The sequence below is a fragment of the Mandrillus leucophaeus genome, unplaced genomic scaffold (genome assembly GCF_000951045.1).
Source record: "Mandrillus leucophaeus isolate KB7577 unplaced genomic scaffold, Mleu.le_1.0 Scaffold887, whole genome shotgun sequence".
In the NCBI taxonomy this organism is placed as follows: Eukaryota; Metazoa; Chordata; class Mammalia; order Primates; family Cercopithecidae; genus Mandrillus; species Mandrillus leucophaeus.
The window spans coordinates 146,648-166,103 of NW_012109663.1; the positions used below are offsets into that span (position 1 = coordinate 146,648).

General features: G+C 37.2%; 1 protein-coding gene across 1 annotated transcript in view; it reads left to right on the plus strand.

Moving 5' to 3' along the window:
• LOC105531438 (chromosome unknown open reading frame, human C4orf17) overlaps positions 1-18,198 on the plus strand; it is a 41,375-nt gene extending 23,177 nt beyond the window's left edge. Inside the window, exons 5-9 of the mRNA XM_011969355.1 lie at positions 914-1,057; positions 13,542-13,623; positions 15,023-15,230; positions 16,276-16,319; positions 17,805-18,198. Coding sequence (XP_011824745.1) covers positions 914-1,057; positions 13,542-13,623; positions 15,023-15,230; positions 16,276-16,319; positions 17,805-18,004 — 678 coding nt within the window. The 3' untranslated portion in view covers positions 18,005-18,198. The remainder of the gene's footprint in view (positions 1-913; positions 1,058-13,541; positions 13,624-15,022; positions 15,231-16,275; positions 16,320-17,804) is intronic.
• Positions 18,199-19,456: the final 1,258 nt, after the last annotated feature.

Below are 19,456 nucleotides of genomic sequence, written 5' to 3' on the forward strand. Positions count from 1 at the left end.
GGGAGGGATAGCATTAGGAGATATACCTAATGTAAATGACGAGTTAATGGGTGCAGCACACCAACATGGCACATGTATACATATGTAACAAACCTGCACATTGTGCACACGTACCCTAGGACTTAGAGTATAATTTTAAAAAACCTCAAATACAATATAGCTTTATTTTTACTAAACATAAAGTTTAATATTGTTCTATCAATTCCAATCATCAAAATCCCAGGTTGTTGACTCATTTATGTACTAGGTTCTATGTGTTGTTACAAATCAGTCACTTTGAAGGATAGAAAGCCTTTCCTAGAACAGGCACATGGATCTAAGGCTTCTGTAACTCTTCATGGACTTAAAGCTCCCACAACCTTTTAATTTTTAAAAATTGCAAACAGTATATTTACCTCCCAGAACAAGAAAATAACCTTTGTATTTCCCTTCCAACTGATCAAGGGAAGAAATTTAGTTTGCCTTTCTAACTCTCCAGCTGTTAGCTGTTACTTACAGCAAGGAGGTAGCAACTTGCGTCATGTAGTTGCTTCACAGACAAAGCATAAAACCTCTCAGCTGTCTTTTCCTGGCCACAAAAGAGAAATCTTCCCAACTTAACAGCAAATCTCATATGTCATGAGTTGGCTGTTATCTGGAATTGTGATGTAAAAGGTTATACATTGCATACTACAAATTTGTTATCTTGTTATTTGACCAAGAGTTTAAAGTGATTTCATCAAAAGTTAATAAGATATCACTATTTGTTTTGTCTCCAAATATAAATATTTGATAGTTTAAGATAACACTAACCTTTTTTACTTTCATGTGTCTCTCATTAACCACAATATTTCTTATTCATTTTACAATGAGTTTTCATAGAAAATATAGATAGGTGCAAATGTATATTGGTTATATTATACCTTTGATTTAGGAAGAAATTAAGGTCAAAAGTCCACCATCACCTCCAAAGGCATGCTCTACTCCTGGCTCCTGTTCTTCAGGGATGACGAGTATCAAGAATGATGTGAAAGCAAACACCATTTGCATACCAAACTATCTGGATCAGGAAATAAAAGTAAGTATCAGGTTTATCAAATCCATAACTTGGAAACAGCATGAATATACAAAAAAATTTATACCACTAGCATCCTTAAAACTCTTAAATGATTCCTTACTGATAACTGAATTGATTTAAGACTGCCTAAAATCCAAGGCATACTCCTATTTTCATTTCCAGTCTTACTCTTCCTTGGAATCTTGACACTCTTAGATTAACACAATCTTTGGTTCAGACATAATGAAAAGCCAGGTGTTTATCAAACAAACCCAGTCCTATTCTTTCCATCTTTCATTATCATCTTAATACTTGAAAGGCACTATTCTTAATGTCTTGCTGCAATCTATACATTTACTTCTCATATTTTAAAGCATAGATTCCTCTAATCAACATTCATCTCTTCCTCTTTTCTTTGCAAAACTATGTCTTCAAACTTTCTCTGCCTGGGGTTATAAACTTAGTTATATTAATAGTAATATGTCATATCAGCTTCCTGAAAGTCCCTCCCCAGCCACAGTTATTTCTGAGAATGATATAAAATCAAGAATACATCAGTCAGCTGATATTTGTCATCTGCCATTTTTCCTTCTTTTAATCTCTTTGATAACCTCTATATTGAACCACCGTAAGTCCCACTACAACGAACTAAGGGTTAAAAGATTGTAATGATGACTCTAATTGGAAGTTTAAGTAATCAGTATCTGTAGTTGTAATTACAAATAACAGAGCACATTGTTGAAATGGTTATTGAATAAGCCTAACAAGGAAATATTTTAAAAGTAGAGCCCAGAGTATGATAGTGACATTGATGTAATAATTCATGCTGATGATTAAACTTGAGAAGGAGAATAGAAGGAAATGTATAGAAGGGAGAGTATCTACATATTTGACTTATGTTTATACATTATTTCCTGATGATTCTGGCTAAAGACTTTATATTATACACAGTCTTCAGAATCACTGTTTCACCTGCTACACCCTGGCACTTTGATCTTTCTATAATTTTCTCATTCTCACCTTAAGAGCTTTGCTCTAAGAATTATCTTTCCCTTTATTGGCTCAGTGATCAGCTTCTCAATAAGTTTAAGTATCGCTTACTCAGAAATACTTTCTCTAACAACCTAATCTACAGTAGCTAACCAGTCACTCTATATCCCATCACCCTTTGTTATTTTTTGCATAAATATGCTATATATGTATGTTCAGACTTATTTATTTCGTTTGATATTTTCTCTCTCTCCTCGCCCCACTCCCACTAAAATTTAAATCATATAAGATCTCACACTTGTCTGCCTTTGCTACTGCTTAATCTTCAGTGCCTAGGTGAGTGCTAGATACCTAGGAATTGTTAGATGAGTATTTGTTGGATATTGAATAAATAAATTAAAAGGAAAAGTCAACTCAAGATCAAAAGGATAACTGTAGAAAATCAGCTAAATACATAGTTCTCAACTCAAATAATCCATAATCTGAATGCAGTTTTAGTAAGACTGTCATTCTTCCTTGGGCGTATCAATAGACCAGCATGATCCTATAGAGCTGGGTTTCTGGGCATCTATGAAAGAGCCCTCCTCTCAAACGCATCTTCTATTTTACAAAAATCAACTTAGCTGGACATCAGTTGATATAAAACTCACTAAAGTATAAACTCTTTGAAGGCAGGGATCTTGTCTGCCTTGTTCACAACTGATTTCTTAGCACTCATCACTTCACTTGAAAAATATTAACTGGCACACAGACAATGGCATTTTGCCAAATAGTTGTTGACTATTTGCTAAATAAATGAACAGAGAGGGAGTAAAGTGATAAAATAGGTTTTATCAAGATTTTTTGGCTTATATAAAAGAGCCCCAGAAATATTGCTCATCTCGGAGGTATCCTATTCTTCCATGTTTCCTACAAAAAAAAATCTGGAATATTTTCTAATTTCCTACTATCCATTGAGTAACTCTAAATGGGCTGTGAAATCAGGAAATGCTTTTGCAGGGGTATGTGTGAAAGGGTATGCAGTTGCATGATTATTACTTTAAAAGGAAAGAGAAACATAATTCCATGTCTATTAGCACTTTGTTTTAAGCCTTCCTTCTAAAGATCTGGAATTTAGAGACATAACACCAAAATGTCTGCCAAACTCTTATAAACAGTTGGTGGGACTATAAATTAGTTCAGCCTCTGAAAGCAGTTTGGAGAGTTCTCAAGGAACTACAAACAGAATTGCCATGCAAACCAACAATCCCATTACTGGGTATATACCCAAAGGAAAATAAATAGTTCTAAAAGATAAAAAGACACCTGCACTGGCATGTTAATCACAGCAATATTCACAATAGCAAAGACATGGAATCAACCTCAGTGCCCATCAGTGATGAATTGGATGAAGAAAATGTGGTACATATACACCATAGAATACTACACAGCCAGAAAATATAGAAGAATACATTTTGCAGCAACCTGGATGCAGCTACAGGTCATTATTCTAAGTCAATGAATACAGAAACAGAAAACCAAATACTGCATAGTCTCACCAGTAAATGGGAGCTAATCACTGGGTACATGTAGACATAAAGATGGGAACAATAGACACTGGAAACTCCAAAAGGTAGGAGGAAGGAAGGAAAGCAAAGAAGGAAAAACTATCAGGAACTCTGTTCACTATTTGCGTGGTGGATTAACTGAAGCCCAAAGCTCAGCATTATTCAATATATACATGTAACAAACATGCACATGTACCTACTGCGTCTCAAATTTAAAAAGAAAAGTTGACCAAACACATCCATTTATTCTGTAAATATTTAATGTCAAACTACAAAATACTAGAGTATGAGGATATAATCAATTTCTTCATTCATAGAGCTTATGAAGTAATAGTGCAACTGTTATAAGAACACGTACCAGGAGACTTTGTAGCTCAGAGAGCCTTCAAGGAGAAAGGGACCTAAAGAATGTTTAGGATGTAATCAGAAGATAAAGAGAAGTATGGAAGAGATCTTTCCCAGTCAAGTGACCTTCATATCTTAAGACTAAGGTGTGAGAGCATTGCTTAATTAAAACAACGAACAACAATTAATATGGTTGATGCAGACAGTGCATGGAGAAAGTGGCAAGAGATGGGGCTGGAGACTTAAGAACAGACTGGATAATGTAGTACTCTATAAGCCCTATCAAGGTGTCCAGATTTCATCCCAAGGGGTGTGGGAAGCCAATAAAGAATTTTAAGCACTAAATGATATTGAATTACTTTGTAAGTATAAGAATTACATAGTTAGAACTGTACTTTAGAAAAATCACTCTGGATACAATATGCAGATTAATTTGGGAACATAAGGGGTGACAAAGTTGCAAGCAAGGGACTCCGATTCGAAAATGATAGATTAGATTCAACGCTTAACCTCCTGCTTTAAAAAACTATATAATTCAGCAAAATATATACAGAAACGATTTGCAGGTACCGGGCAACAGACACTACAGATTGGATCATTGAGAGAAGAGAAACAATTGGGGTTATTTCCATATTCAACCCAGACTTCTACCTGGGGCACATGCCTAATCATGGCACAGAGAAGTGGAGCCTGAACAGACAGCAGCAAGTTCACTAGGTACAGAAAACAGAGTTTAGTATTTGGGGATGCTGAGGTGGCTGGAATTTGCAAAGTAAGATCTGAAGAAGATAAATCTGTGCAGAGAATGAGCTCCAGAAATTTAGGGATACCATTAAGTGTTCAGTCCAATATGAAGCCTCACATGTACAGGATGATTCTGAGACCCGGCAAGGAGAGCTAATGGGAGGTATTACAGAGCTTAGAGTTGCTGGAGTTCTAAAAAACCCTGAAAAGACCTCGCCGGAGTGAAGATACCTTGCGGAACATACCAGGACTTCAATTCAGACCCCAGAAAAGTTACACCTTAAAAATAGCCCTGCAATAGAGGCTACTCTAGGCTAGATTCTCAAATCCTAAAACAAAATTTCAGGACATCAAGTTCACCTGCCAATACATTAATAATGTTCAAGAACAAAACACTATTTTTTCCCTCAACTTTCATTTTAAGTTCTGGGGTACATGTGCAGGATGTGCAGGTTTGTTACATAGGTAAACCTATGCCCTGGTGGTTTGCTGCACAGATCATCCCATCACCTAGGTATTATGCCCAGCATCCATTGGCTAGTCTTCCTGATGCTCTCCTTCTCCCCTAACACTCCCTGACAGGTGCCAGTGTGTGTTGTCCCCCATCATATATCCATATGTTCTCACTGTTCAGCTCCCACTTATAAGTGAGAACATGTGGTGTTTGGTTTTCTGTTCCTTCATTAGTTGCTGAGGATAACAGCTTCTGCCTCCATCTATGTCCTTGCAAAGGACACGATCTTGTTCCTTTTTATGGCTGTGTAGTATTCCATGGTGTACATGTATCACATTTTCTTTATCCAGTCTATCATTGATGGGCATTTAGGTTGATTCCATGTCTTTGCTATTGTGAGTAGTGCTGCAGTGAACGTATGCATGCATATATAACAAAATAATTTATATTCCTTTGGGTATATACCCAGTAATGGGATTGCTGGATTAAATGGTATTTCTGCCTCAAGATCACTGAGGAATCACCACACTGCCTTCCACAATGGTGGGAGTAATTTATACTCCCACCAACAGTGTAAAATTGTTCCTTTTTCTCTACAACCTCGCCAGCATCTGCTGTTTTTTGACTTTTTAATAATCGCCATTCTGACTGGTGTGAGATGGTATCTCATTGTGGTTTTGATTTGCATTTCTCTAATGCATTTAGCCCATTCACATTTAAGGTTAGTATTGCTATGTGTGAATTTGATCTTGTCACCATGATGCTAGCTGATTATTTTGCAGACTTGTTTATGTGGTTGGTTCATAGTGTCACTGATCTGTGTACTTAACTGTGTTTTTGTAGTGGCTGGTAAAAGTTTTCCTTTCCATATTTAGTGCTTCCTTCAGAAGCAAGGCAGGCCTGGTGGTGACAAATTCCCTCAGCATTTGCCTATCTAAAAAGCATCTTATTTCTCCTTTGCTAATGGAGCTCAGTTTGGCCAGATGTGAAATTCTGGGTTGGAAACTCTTTTCTTTAAGAATGTTGAATATTGGCTCCCAATTTCTTCTAGCTTGTGGGGTTTCCACTGAGAGATCTGGTATTAGTCTGATGGACTTCCCTTTGTAGGTGACCTGACCTTTCTCTCTGGCTGCCCTTAATGTTTTTTCTTTCATTTTGACCTTGGAGAATCTGATGATGATGTGCCTGAGGGTGGATCTTCTCATGGAGTATCTTACTAGGGTTCTCCAGATTTCCTGAATTTGAATGTTGGCCTGTCTTGCTAGTTTGGGGAAGTTCTCCTAGATGACATCCTGAAGTATGTTTTCCAACCTGGTTCCATTCTCCTCATCTCTTTCAGGTATTTCAATCAGTCTTAAGTTCAGTCTTCTTACATAATCCCACATTTATCGGAGGTTTTGTTCATTCTTTTTCATTCTTTTTTCTCTATTTTTGTCTGCTTGTCTTATTTCAGAAAGATGCTCTTCAAGCTCTGAGATTCTTTCCTCTACTTGGTCTTTTCTGCTATTAATACTTATAATTACATTACATTGTGAAGTTCTTGTGTTTGTTTTTCAGCTCCATCAGGTCAGTTATGTTCCTCTCTAAACTGGCTATTCTTGTTATCGGCTTACGTATTGTTTTATCATGATTCTTAGCTTCTTTACACTAAGTTACAACATGCTCCTTTAGCTTAGCAAAGTTTGTTATTACCCACCTTCTGAAGCCTACTTCTCTCATTCAGCCATCTCAGCCTCAGCCCAGTTCTGTGTCCTTGTTTGAGATGTGTTGCAGTCATTTGGAGGAGAAGAAGAACCCTGGCTTCTTGAGTTTTCAGCATTTTTGCATTGATTCATTTTCATTGTGTGGGCTTATCTACCTTCGATCTTTGAGGTTACTGACCTTTAAATGGGATTTTTGTGGCATCCTTTTTTTTGTTGTTGCTGTTGTTTTCTGTTTGTTTTTCTTCTAACAGTCAGGCCACTCTTCTGTAGGGCTGCTGCAGTTTGTTGGGGGTCTGCTCCAGACCCTGGTTGCCTTGAGTTTTCCCATACCTGGAGGTATCACCAGTGAAGGCTGCAAGACAGCAAAGATGTCTGCCTGCTCCTTCCTCTGGGATCTCCATCCTAGGGGGCTACTGACCTGTTGCTGGCTCAAATGCTCCTATAGGAGGTGTGTGGAGGCTTCTATTGGGAGGCATTACCGGGTCAGGAGGAATGGGATCAGGGACCTACTTAAAGAAGCAGTCTGGTTGCTTTTGGGAAGAGCAAGTATGCTGGATTGGGGGGATCTCTTCCTCGTCCAGACCACTTGGACTTTCCAGAGCTGGCAGGCTGGAATGGCTGAGTCAACTGAAATGCTGAGACAACAGCTGCCCCTCCCCCTGGGGGGCTCTGTCCCGGGGGAGATCAGAGTTCTGTGCGTATGACCCTGGCTGGAGTTGCTGAAATTCCCACAGGGAGGCCCCACCCAGTGAGAAGGAATGGATTGGGATCCCACTTAAAGAAGCAGTCTGGGCATGATCTGGCACAGCAGCTGTGCCTTGTTAGTGGGGACTCCTCCCTGTCCGGATGGCCTGCACTCCCTGGAGCCAGCAGGCTAGAACAGCTGAGTTGACCAAAACACAGAGATGCTGTCTGCCCCTTCCCCTGGGAACTTGGTCCCATCACAGGCAGTCTCCAGCCTGTTGCCATTGGCTGGCTGGAATTTCAAGCCAGTGGGTCCTAACTTGTGAGAGCCCTGTAAGTGGGGCAAACAGAATGATGCTGCTTAGCTCCCTGGATTCAGTCCCCTTCCTAGGGATATGCACAGATAGTTTTCCTGTCTTGCCAGGATTTCTGAGCTGGAGTATGTTTCTGTGTGTACCTGAGTGGCTATTCTGCTGAGACTCCACACAGCTCTGTGTTTCAGGCCCAGAGCCCTGTGGCATGGGCTCATGAGGGCACTTCCTGATCCACAGGTTGCAAAATGTAGACTCTCCACAATGTAGCATATACAAAGTCCCTCAAATAATAGTTATTAGACATGCAAAGAGCAGCAAACTACAACTCATAAGCAGAAGGAAAAAAGAATTGATAATAACAGACACAGAAATGGCACAAATGTGGAAATTGGTAGAAAAGGCTGTAAAAGAGATTATTTTTAAAGATTTTCAAGGATTTCTAGGAAAGAAAAGACATAATGAGTGAATAGATGAGGCATCTCTCAAGAGAAATGGAAGTTAAAAAGAGACCAAAAGGAAACCTTAGAATTGAGAAATACAGCTATGTACTGCATAACAATGTTTCCACCAATAACAGATCATAAATATGACAGTGGTACCGTAAGTATATAATATGGTATCTTTACTGTACCTTTTCTATGTTTAGATGTGGTTATATACACAAATACTTACCAATGTGTTACAATTGCCTACAGTATTTAGTACAGTAACATGCTGTACAGGTTTGTAGCCCAGGAACAATAGGCTATACCATATAGCCTAAGCGTGTAGTAGGTTGTATCATCTAGGTTTATGTAAGCACACTCTATGATGTCCACACAATGACTGGATCATTAATGATGCATTTCTCAGAACGTGTTCTTGTCATTAAGTAATGCATGACTGTACAATATTTGAAACCAAAATTTCACTGGATGTGATTAGCAGCACACGTGGCACTGCAGAAAAAAATATGTAAGTGGAGTTAAAGAGAGGGCAATAAAAAAAATCCGAATTAAAGTAAAAAGACTTCAAAAAATGTAAACAAAACCTTACTGACCTGTGAGAATATATTGGGTGGTCTAACACATGTGCAATTGGAGTCTCAGAGGAAGAGGAAAGAGAGATTAGAGCATAAAAATTATTCGAAGAGCTAATAGCTAATATTTTTCTAAATTTAATGAAACTTTACAAAACCCAAGAAAGATAAACACAGAAGTTACATCTGGGCACATCATAATAAAGCTGCAGAAAACTGAAGAGAATATCTTGAAATCAGCAAGAGAAAAAAGACATATTACATATACTGTCATGCATCACTTAATGACAGGAATACATTCTGAGAAATGTGTCAGAGAGTTTCATTGTTGTATAAACATCACAGAGTGTACTTACATGAACCTAGATGTTACAGCTACTACACACCTAGGCCATATGGTATTGCTATATGAGCTATACCGATTGCTCCTGAGCTATAAATCTATATAACATTTTACTATACTGAATACTGTAGAAATTGTAGCACAATGGTAAGTATTTGTGTATCTAAACAGGAAAAGATACAGTAAAAATACAGTATGATAATCTTATTGGACCACCATTGTATATGTGGTCCACTGTTGACTAAAACATTGTTATATGGTGCATGACTGTAATGATGAAAATGACAGCTGACTTCTCACTAGTGACTTCCCACTAGAAATATGCAAGCCATAAGACAATGAAATGACACTTTAAAGCTCTTAAAATTTAAAGATAAGCTGACATTTTATAGTTCTGTCATTTGGAAGTAAAGGAAGAGGTGAGAGGGAGATAAGTGTGGTTATAAAGAAAACAGAGTAGTAAAATGTAAAACAACAATAACACAACATTCAGGTGAGAGATAAATGGAAGTATAACTCACAAGGTTCTTACATTATACATTAAGTGGTATAATATTAATTCAAGGAACACTATGTTAGGTTAAGGATGAATATTTTAATCCCTTGAACAACAAAAAAAGTATAGCTAAAAAGCCAATGGAGAGGATAAAGTGGAATATTAAAATATGCTTGATTAATCCGAAAGGAGACAGAGAAAAGAATAAGGGGAACAGTAACAGAAGGAAAAAATAAAAAACAAATAGCAAGACGGTACACTCAAAACTATGCAAAAGGACAAGTAGACTAAAAACTCCAAGAAAAAGACAAAGATTGATAGGTTTGATAATAATTTTTAACAAGGGCCATTGTTTCACCTTCTTTAAATGTTTGGAGTTGATAGTGAATATATTTGGAATTATTTATTTTAATACTGATGTGCAGAGTAAATGGTAACTCCTTCATTTCAAATGTTAAATAATCAGCAAACAAATAATTTAACATGTCTTTTAAGGGATAAATATGCATAAACAATGTCAGATAGTTCACACCTAGGTTTTCACCTAAAAAAATAAAAAAGTTTGGACAAACATAAGGATAGAAGTCTCCTATTCCAGAACCTGGCAAAATCAGTTTTCTTTGACCAGAGAAGACAGTTTCTTAGAAATCCAGTTCATTGCCACTCAAATCTCTAATCCCAGGACTGGTTTGGGTAGTTTCTTCTGGTAATGTGCATTAATACCACCAATTTTTTCCCCTGTGACCACTCTTTACAGAGATTCGAAGTCACTAAATCCTGCCAGACCTGACCTTTTATGACTTGAGAGGGCAAATATATTGTTAAAGAAGTGCTGAACCATGTTTTTTGCACACTCCCTTTCAAGCCACAACACACGAAAACTGAGGATGGATCTTTGACTTTGATTTCTAATTGAATAGGTTTAATGACCAGGGAGCTTCCCTCTATTGGGAGTAATTGAAAAAGTTCCATTTCAAGTTTAAAGGAATTTCCACATGTGTTAAAATTTGCACTCATCCTTACAGCACGTAGACTTGTGAGTACAGAATAATGCCAATAAAGATGGGAAGATATGAATCATATACATTATGCCACTTCATGAAATATGTTCAGGACAGGCACTCAGAACTCAAGGTCACGAACCATTTTGGAAAATATGATTGTTGGAATGAGAATTGGAAAGTCCTGCAAAGACAGGATGTCAGGACAACTTTTATGGTAGGTACCAAGGCTGGAATCCCCAGAATCTTTGCTGGACAATGGTGGATATCTCTGATGCTGAGCACCTATCCTCTGGAGTTGGAAGAGAAGTTTTCAATTCCAGAAGCCTTTCTGGTAGTCCGCTCTGAGTTTTTGCCTACCAAGATGATACAGAGAACCCTACATATAGGTTTTCAGTTACCACTATGGCAAAAGAAACATGGGGTTGCCTTGAGGAATTAAGGTTTCTTTGCCGTAGAAATCATGAGATCATTGACGAAAAGTTTTTTGAGGGATTCCAAAGAGTGAGTTCAATAAACTTCCACAGGTGGAATAACAGAGAGAATCTACTCATTGGATACTTTTCCGTTTCTCCAGATCTGATCAAGACTTGATTTGTGACCCTTTGGAAAAGCTATAATATCTCTGACACTCAAGAAGCCTGATTTACAGGTGTAGTCATCATCCCTGCCCCAAGCTGCAGAAACAAATGTTTTTCTGAAGAGATTGGAAGCTACTGTGTTCATTGTGCATCTGCATAGGTTTCTGTAACACAGAATGCAGGAGGTTTCCCAGGAAGACATATTCTACATCCTCTCACTGAAAGGATAATTATATTATCTAGGATGTTGTTGATCAATTAGTGATCTATGACAGAAGCAACTAAGAGTGATGTGCAATCACTATATTGATGAAAAATCCATAGAGGCAGAGTGGTTTAGAAAATACCATGAGGCTTTTTTTCCATTTTTGCCACAGTTGTTGATTTGTTGTGAAATTAGGAGCAAATCTAACTTTCTCTCTTTAGAATATGTCATTATCAAAGACAGAAATCTTAACATAATAACAAAGTTCAATACAGGGCAGTTGATTTTCCAGCCATTCAATTTTGCTTCTCTATCTTCAGCATCTAGATGAGTGACTAATACAAATATTTGTTAAATTAATAATAATTTAAGACTTCAAGCAGAAATACTAAGAGAATGAATGTTGCAGTAGCTCAAACCAGATTTGATGTTGCTTTAGGCTGGGTCAAGACAATGAGGATGAAGACAAAAGGAGTGATTTAAGAAGTATTTAGAAGGTAGACTTTACTGAATTTGTCTGACATTATGTTTTAGAAAAGGGCAAGGGAGTTGTCCAGGATGAATCTCAGCATCTGGTTTGGACAGTTTAATGTATGTTGGTGCTGTTCATTGAGACAGGGGAACCAGGAGGAAAAGTAAGTTTGGAGCAGGTTTTAGGAAAAGAAATGTGGATTTTGTTTTATATATTTTGTGTCCAAAATATCTATAGTATAGCTAAGTGAATACATCTAGTAGGCAGATGGATATACAGGACTGAAGTTCAGTAAATAGATATGAATATCAGATATGTCTAAATTCTAACAGCAGACACAATTAAGACTCAGTTAGGAAACTTCATTACCTGTGCTTAACACGTTGTATTTTATTTTAATGCTTATGATAGTCCATTTTCATGAGAAGTAATTATTCCATATTTCTATCTCTACTGTCACCTACATTTAAGCCTGTAGCTCCAGAGTTTTAAAAAAAATCTCAAGTAAGCATTCTGAATAAATAAAGGGAATTATATTCCTATCCTACTGGGCCAATTGCTGTGTTCAAGAAACTGAGGTACAATGATGACTCGAGCCCAGATCACATCCCTCTCTCTCAGACTATGGAGAGGAGCAGGGCAGATGGGAGCAGGGCAGTTCTATGACTGATGGATTCTCATTAGAACCCTATGGTACAGTGGGAAGGATAAATTCACCAAAAGTATATTCCTACTAGAAGACGTTGGTATTGAATAGACAAAGCAAGACAAATGTTGGGATTCACTCAGGATGGTGGTGGAAATATTAAAGGGAAATACTAGGGAAAGTTATAGGGAATAGTCGCAAACCTTTTGGAAGGCCAGAAGGTTACATAGCTTGTAATAATTGAACAAGCTGAAGGCAGCTGGTTCTTACCTTGGAACATTAGGTCATCGGGTAAATACTAGGGACAATAGAAGCTTCCCCAGTTGTCTGTTTACCCTACCTCCATTAACTAACCTTTGACCCAGATGGCCTTCTTGGAGGAGGTCGACTAGGGATATTGCCCCCTAATGATATTTACCTTAGACCTCAGTACCTGAGCTTTAATCATTCCTAGAACTCTCTTAACCATGTAAATTATCCGCAAGTGTGTTTACTCAAAGCTTCTGTTGTGAATTGTTTATCAAATAAATGCCTGGAGTGTGAGCTGCTCAGGGCCAGCCGCAGTGACAAACCTCTCTTGGTGTGCAGGCAGTCGGACACTCGGCTGTACTGGCAAAACAGAATATCTGTGTGTCAACGTACGTTTTATTCATCCGTCGTTTAGGTCAGGGTCTGCGGGCAGACCCCCACAGCTAATGCCCTCTTATGAGGAGCAATACCTCAGACAAACACACTCCATAGCCTAACCTAAACTGTTAATTGTACTGGAAATGTTGTTTTCACTAAGATTCTACTGTGTGCTATTTGAAATTGAGCTCCTGAGTTAAAAATCTCAATTGACTTAATTGCACATCGTATACAGAGTGATATTTGGGAAGATGGGATTTGGAGAAGGTAAAGGAAAACTGATAAACCTTGTACTATTTATTTGCTCATATGTTAACTCTAATGTTCTCTGTCAGATCCTGGCAAAGCTCTGTGACATTTTGCATACTGATTCTCTGGCAGAAGTTTTACAGTGGCTACTTCATGCAAGTTCAAAAGGTGCGATTAAAATATACATTTTAAAACAGTGAGCTCAATTTATTGTCAGAAACTGGAAATATGCCAATATCTGAAGTTTTGTATGTTGGGTTTGCAAAGATAATGTTGCAGTACTATTTCTGCAATGTTTCAGTATAAGGTAACTGCTGTTCTGCATATCCAGCTGCATGCATGTGGGTCATTCAATGAACCCAAAATTCAGTATGCCTTAAATTGAACTCATTTGGGTGACATGAAACACTTGTGTCCAAGGGAGGTATTATTCTCAGCTAGAGTTGGTTTGTGCTCCTCTAGAGTCCACACACCCAGAGGCCTTCCTGAGCACATCCTCTGACCTGTTGTTAACTCCGAACACAAAGCTTATTTCTTTCCTTTGGTAAGCAGAACAGTAGAACAGCTACCCAACCTGCAACAGCTCTTCCAGTTGCCCAGCAAAACCATCAACTCAGTCATCTCCTAACCTCTTTCGGGCCCTTCCTGTCCTGTTTCATGAAAACACATGCCATTCCCAATCGAGACACTGATAAGTGGCAGAGAGCAGCTATCTTCAAATGTAGCTGGTCATCCTACTGACTGAGGCAAAATCTCTGCGGTGGGACTTGAGAATTTGCATTTCTGACAAGTTCCCAGGTGTTGCTGATAATGCTGTTCTCAGGACTACTCTTTGAGAATTACTGCACTGATCAATGCTAGGAAGTACCAATGTGTGAGGAACAGTCTAATGTTTTAAAGTAGGAAGCATTTTGGAAATATTACCTTGCCCCAGGAATTCAATACTACTTTTTAGGCAATTGAAAAGTGCTTAGAAGCAATGGGTCTTTAGTTATCTTCCAATTATTTTTTCTTTTTAAGAATGTAACATTTAATAAACTATACAAGTAATAAATCCTTACTGTTGGGAGAAAGAACAGATGAACCAGAAAGAAAAAAAGAGACGAGACAGAACAGAAATAATCAATAAAATTACCACAGACATCATTTAAGTGAATACTTTGGTGTATATCTTCCTAGATATGCTTGTAACTATTTATTACCTATTAGTCTATATTTTAACGGAATCATATTGTACTTCTTATTTTTGTATAGGTATCCTAATATCTTTGATGGCAGCCTGTAAGACTGGCTACTGTACTCAATATTTTAAAACTATTCCACCGCTATTCAGGGACAAGTGCCTCAGTGAGTTAACTACTCTGGGCACTCTACAGTATCACAGGTCAACAGAAACCATGTTAAAATGAACCAACTTTTCTGCAGAAGTCTTTACTCCCACATAGGTAACTATCCAGAAAATAGATGACCAGTCTTTCATACTCAGGAGCTGGATAATCCTGTGTTTCTAGCCAAAATGACAATTGCAACCTTCACTCCTCCCACCCTTTTTTATCTCTTAAAACAGAAAAAGAGTGGGTCTCAGCTTTGATTCATTCTGAGCTTGCTGAGATAAACCTGTTGACTCATCACAGAAGAAACACCTCAATGGAACCAGCACCAGAGATTGGGAAACCACCCACAGTTAAATCACCACCCACAGTTAAATTGCCCCAAAATGTACTTGCAAAATCAAAAGTGCTGACCAGAGATACAGAAGGGCATCAACCAACCAGGTAATTAGATGTAATGGCCTCCTAGAAGGAGGGCCTATGGTATATGAAGACTTTGAATTATCTTGTTATTTACCTTTCAAAATGTTAAACAGGAGGTTCTAAAGCTCCGCTTTATTTAGTAAATGACTGCAATATATATTTGCTTTCATTTTCATATATGTAATATAAGAATTGTTCTCAATTCTATTGTTTAGAACATTTTGGCAGAAACTATGTCTTTCTTATCTGGTAACCTTTCTTTTTAAGAAAAATTATTTTTCCACTAAGGGAAAAGCAAGAATGGCTACCTAGAAATCTAAGATAATAAAGGTTTTTATAGTTTAACTAAAAATAGATGCAATTAAGGAAATCAAAATTGTATTGTTACAGTTAGTGTATATTTTGTTAAATGTGTATCACACAGGTTTCACTTTTTTGTGTAGAACAATGCAAGGTTAAAATAAATGGCTTCACTTAATTTTCTCTGATTTACTCCTGGGGCCTCCTAGAAAGAAAAATAACTACTAAAATAATTGAAATTACTGCAGGAGAAATTTTTCTTAAATGCTGTAACTTCAATAACAGAAGAAAAATATATATTTATGTAGAATCATGGTGAAAGAATGTGTGGTAGGATATTATTTAAGCTTGGAGAGAAAATCTTGTTGCTTTACAATTAAAAGTTGAGTGAAGCTTAAAGTTAGAGGAAAAACACATTTTTGAAAATATAAATATGTCAATTTAAAAAGCATTAAGACAAAAAAATTGTATTACTAATTGTCGCTATCTTAAAGTTTCCATAAAATCTGAAACTGGAAGATAGTAAGAGTTAATCTCTACCTCAATGACTAATATATGATACAATAGTTAGATATTTACTCAAAGTAAGAAGAAGTTTTCATTGGGAAGTAAATTTAGCACTGTATGCGTTTAAAAAAAAACACAAAGAATTGGGGTAGCATATTTAAGATACATACACACTGAACTTATTGACGACAGTGTAGTCTATAGAAAATACTTTTTTGTATCTGTGAAACTCACTTTTTTCTTTCTCCAACTGATCTAGAGTGTCAAGTCAAGGATCTGCAGAAAACAAGGAAGTACCAAAAGGTTAAGTACAGTTTTTGGTAGCTACTGAGTTGGTATAAAGAAACCAGTAAGTACTAATGACCTAGGGAACAGATTTTAAGGATCAGTGCTTTTAAAAAAACAGAAAAATACAATAGTAGTTTCCAGATCAACTCTTGCGAGAGTATCTGCTGACTTTCTCATAAAGATAAATTTACCTTTGTTTTGAAAGGCAAAGTGCCTGATTAGGGACAGACATTCTTGGAGAAGCAAGTCAGCAGGACAACAGGAACTATAGGTTTGGTTATAGCAAGGCAGTGAAAAGGCAAACCCTACATTGACCTAACAAAAGGATAATGATCTCAGAGTTTTGGTTCTTCAGAGCTTAATGGAGCTAAATAATTTCACTGGAAACAAAATCAACCAGAGAGAAGGGCAAAATGGCAATCAGCCACAAGCAGGTGACCTACGAGACAGCAAAAACACAATAGAAAAGAGCAGTTTTGTGTCCCACCAGAAGCCCAGCTCCAGTCTATAGGGGCACCAGGGAGAAGCAAGAATTGTGGAAAGTCCTACCTTGGTCCAAAATAGCCCAAACAAAGTATCCTTGTAGATTTGGCAGTTTCTAGGTTTAAAACAAGCAGAGCACTCATGACTACAGAGCAACAACTATGAAGCGTATCTACAAGCTTTATACAAAAATCTGTCTTGTCATTTCTACAAGTTCCCTTTACACCAGGAATGATATATAGTCAATTAGAGCTCACTGGGGTCACCCTAGACCCCAGCAAGTTCCACTGTGATTAACCAAACCCAAAAGAGGCACTATCTGCTAACAGCCAATAGTAAGTATAGTTTAAAAATTACAAAGTACTCCCCTACTTAGACCCCAAGAACAGCCTATTGTTTCTGGCCTCTCCTACCAAACTCCTCATCCTGGGACTATAACATCATGACAGTGATGGTTTCTATTATTCAACTTGATCTTACCTGTAAGGCCCACACATATTTTATCATTTAGATATTTGGAACCTTTTTGTATAAGAATTCCCCAGTCATGCCCCTTTCTCTCCATTGTTGATATTCAGCATCTCCTTACATCCCTATTCCTGCTTGGGTGCAACTATGTAGGTCTTATGAGCACAATTAACTTGTTTTAGCCTGCTTTTCTCTTCTTTTGTTGCATCTATCAGGACCATAGATCTTCCTTCTTTCTCTCATTGTCCCATTCTCACCCATCACTCTTACCCATAACCAACTCTATATCATTGCAATCAAAATCATGTTTACTTTTGAGAGTGAAGGAACATATCCTGCATGTTACAGAACAAATAACTCATTAAAGATGAGCAAGTGGTTAAAAAAAAAAAAAAGAAAGAAAAGGAATATGTTATTTTATGAGTTTTGGGTGTATCTGATTCACCTAAACTTCACATAGTTTTTTGTAGATAATATACTACTAAAACATGGAGAAGCTGTATTCAGTGTCTCGATTGTGGTCTTATTTAGATTTTTTCTCTATTTCAGAGGCTGAGAACAAGCCTCCATCATTTATAAGAAGAAATAATATGAAAATACCTGTTGCAGAATATTTCAGCAAACCAAAGTCTCCTCCCAGGCCTAACACTCAGGAAAGTGGATCAGTAAAACCAGTGTCAGCAAGGAGTATACAAGAATACAACCTCTGTCCCCAAAGAGCATGTTATCCTTCAACATACCGAAGGTAGAAGTTCTAGACTGGGTGAATTCTTTCATGAATACGAGCTTACCATTTACATCATCGAATTATTTTTCAAATGTATATTTTTGGTATTGAGGAATCAAGTGGTCCTCTTTATGGTAGCACATGTAAATCTAAAAATACCTGTATGTAATGCTACAAATAAATATTACTGGAAATGATATTTCCATTTGTAGTTAATCCTATGTGTAAAAGAAATATGTTTATTTATATACTATGTTTCCAGTCTTGCACTATTAGTACATGAGCATACAGCCCTGATACTAGAAAAATCATCCATAATCAGAATTAGGCAGTTACAGTTTGACATCTACCCCAAACTCTGTTAGGGGGAACAAAACACAAAAAACAAAAAACAAAACACCACCATCACCACAAAAACAAACAAACAAACAAAAAACAAAAACCCAACAACAGAATTTTAACATGTGAGATGATTTTTATCATCTGGTGTCTCATTGTTGTTGAACTATTATGAAAAAATGCTCCCCTCTCCTCCAAAAAGAACACATACACAAATTGTTTCTAACTCATGAGCTAGAAAGAAACTAGTTTTCAGTCAGTACTAATGGTGGATATTAACATTTCATATTGAATTTTTTGTATTTTTAAAAGAAACCACTCTTGGGCCACAGATATGATTCTTTGAGCATGTTGCTGCAGTCTATCTACCAATAAGTCAATCCTTTATTTAGAATGTTCACACTGATGTTCATCAGAGATACTATAAATTCAGTGTGTGGTATGTGTATGTGCATGCATGTCTATGTATACATTAAATTTTAATGATAACATACTATGTGTCAGGAATCATTCTAAACACTTTAGATATAATAACTTAATTTTCACAAAAACTATTTGAGGTAACTACTTACTTTTCTCATTATTTAAAATAAGAAAGCTGAGGCACAGATTTGAACTCATTGTGATGGGATAAGTTGTAACAAATGCTATCATTCAAATACAATTATTTCCCACATGAGAGTCTAAAGTTTATGTTTCAAAGATGATTTTGCTTTACCTGGTGATTTAGAGGCCCAGAATCCTTCTACCTTGTGGCTCAACCATCACCTAAAGCTCCATTGTCAACTATACCATGCTGGAAAAGAAAAAATCAGAGTAAAGTATTAGTTTCCTATTGCTGATGTAACAAATTACCACAAACTTTGTGACTTAATGCAACACAAATGTATTCTGTCACAATTCTGTAGGCAGAGGTCTGAAACGGGTCTTACTGGCCTAAAACCAAGGTGTGGCAGGACTGCATGCCTTTCCTAGGCTCTAGGGAACTATTTGTTTCCTTACCTGTTCCATTTTCTGGAGGCTATCTACACTCCTTGCTTCATGGCTCTCTTTCATCTTCAAGGTCAGCAATGGTCAGTCAAGTTGTTCTCATAACAAATCACTCTGATGCTGATTCTGCCTCCATCTTCCACTT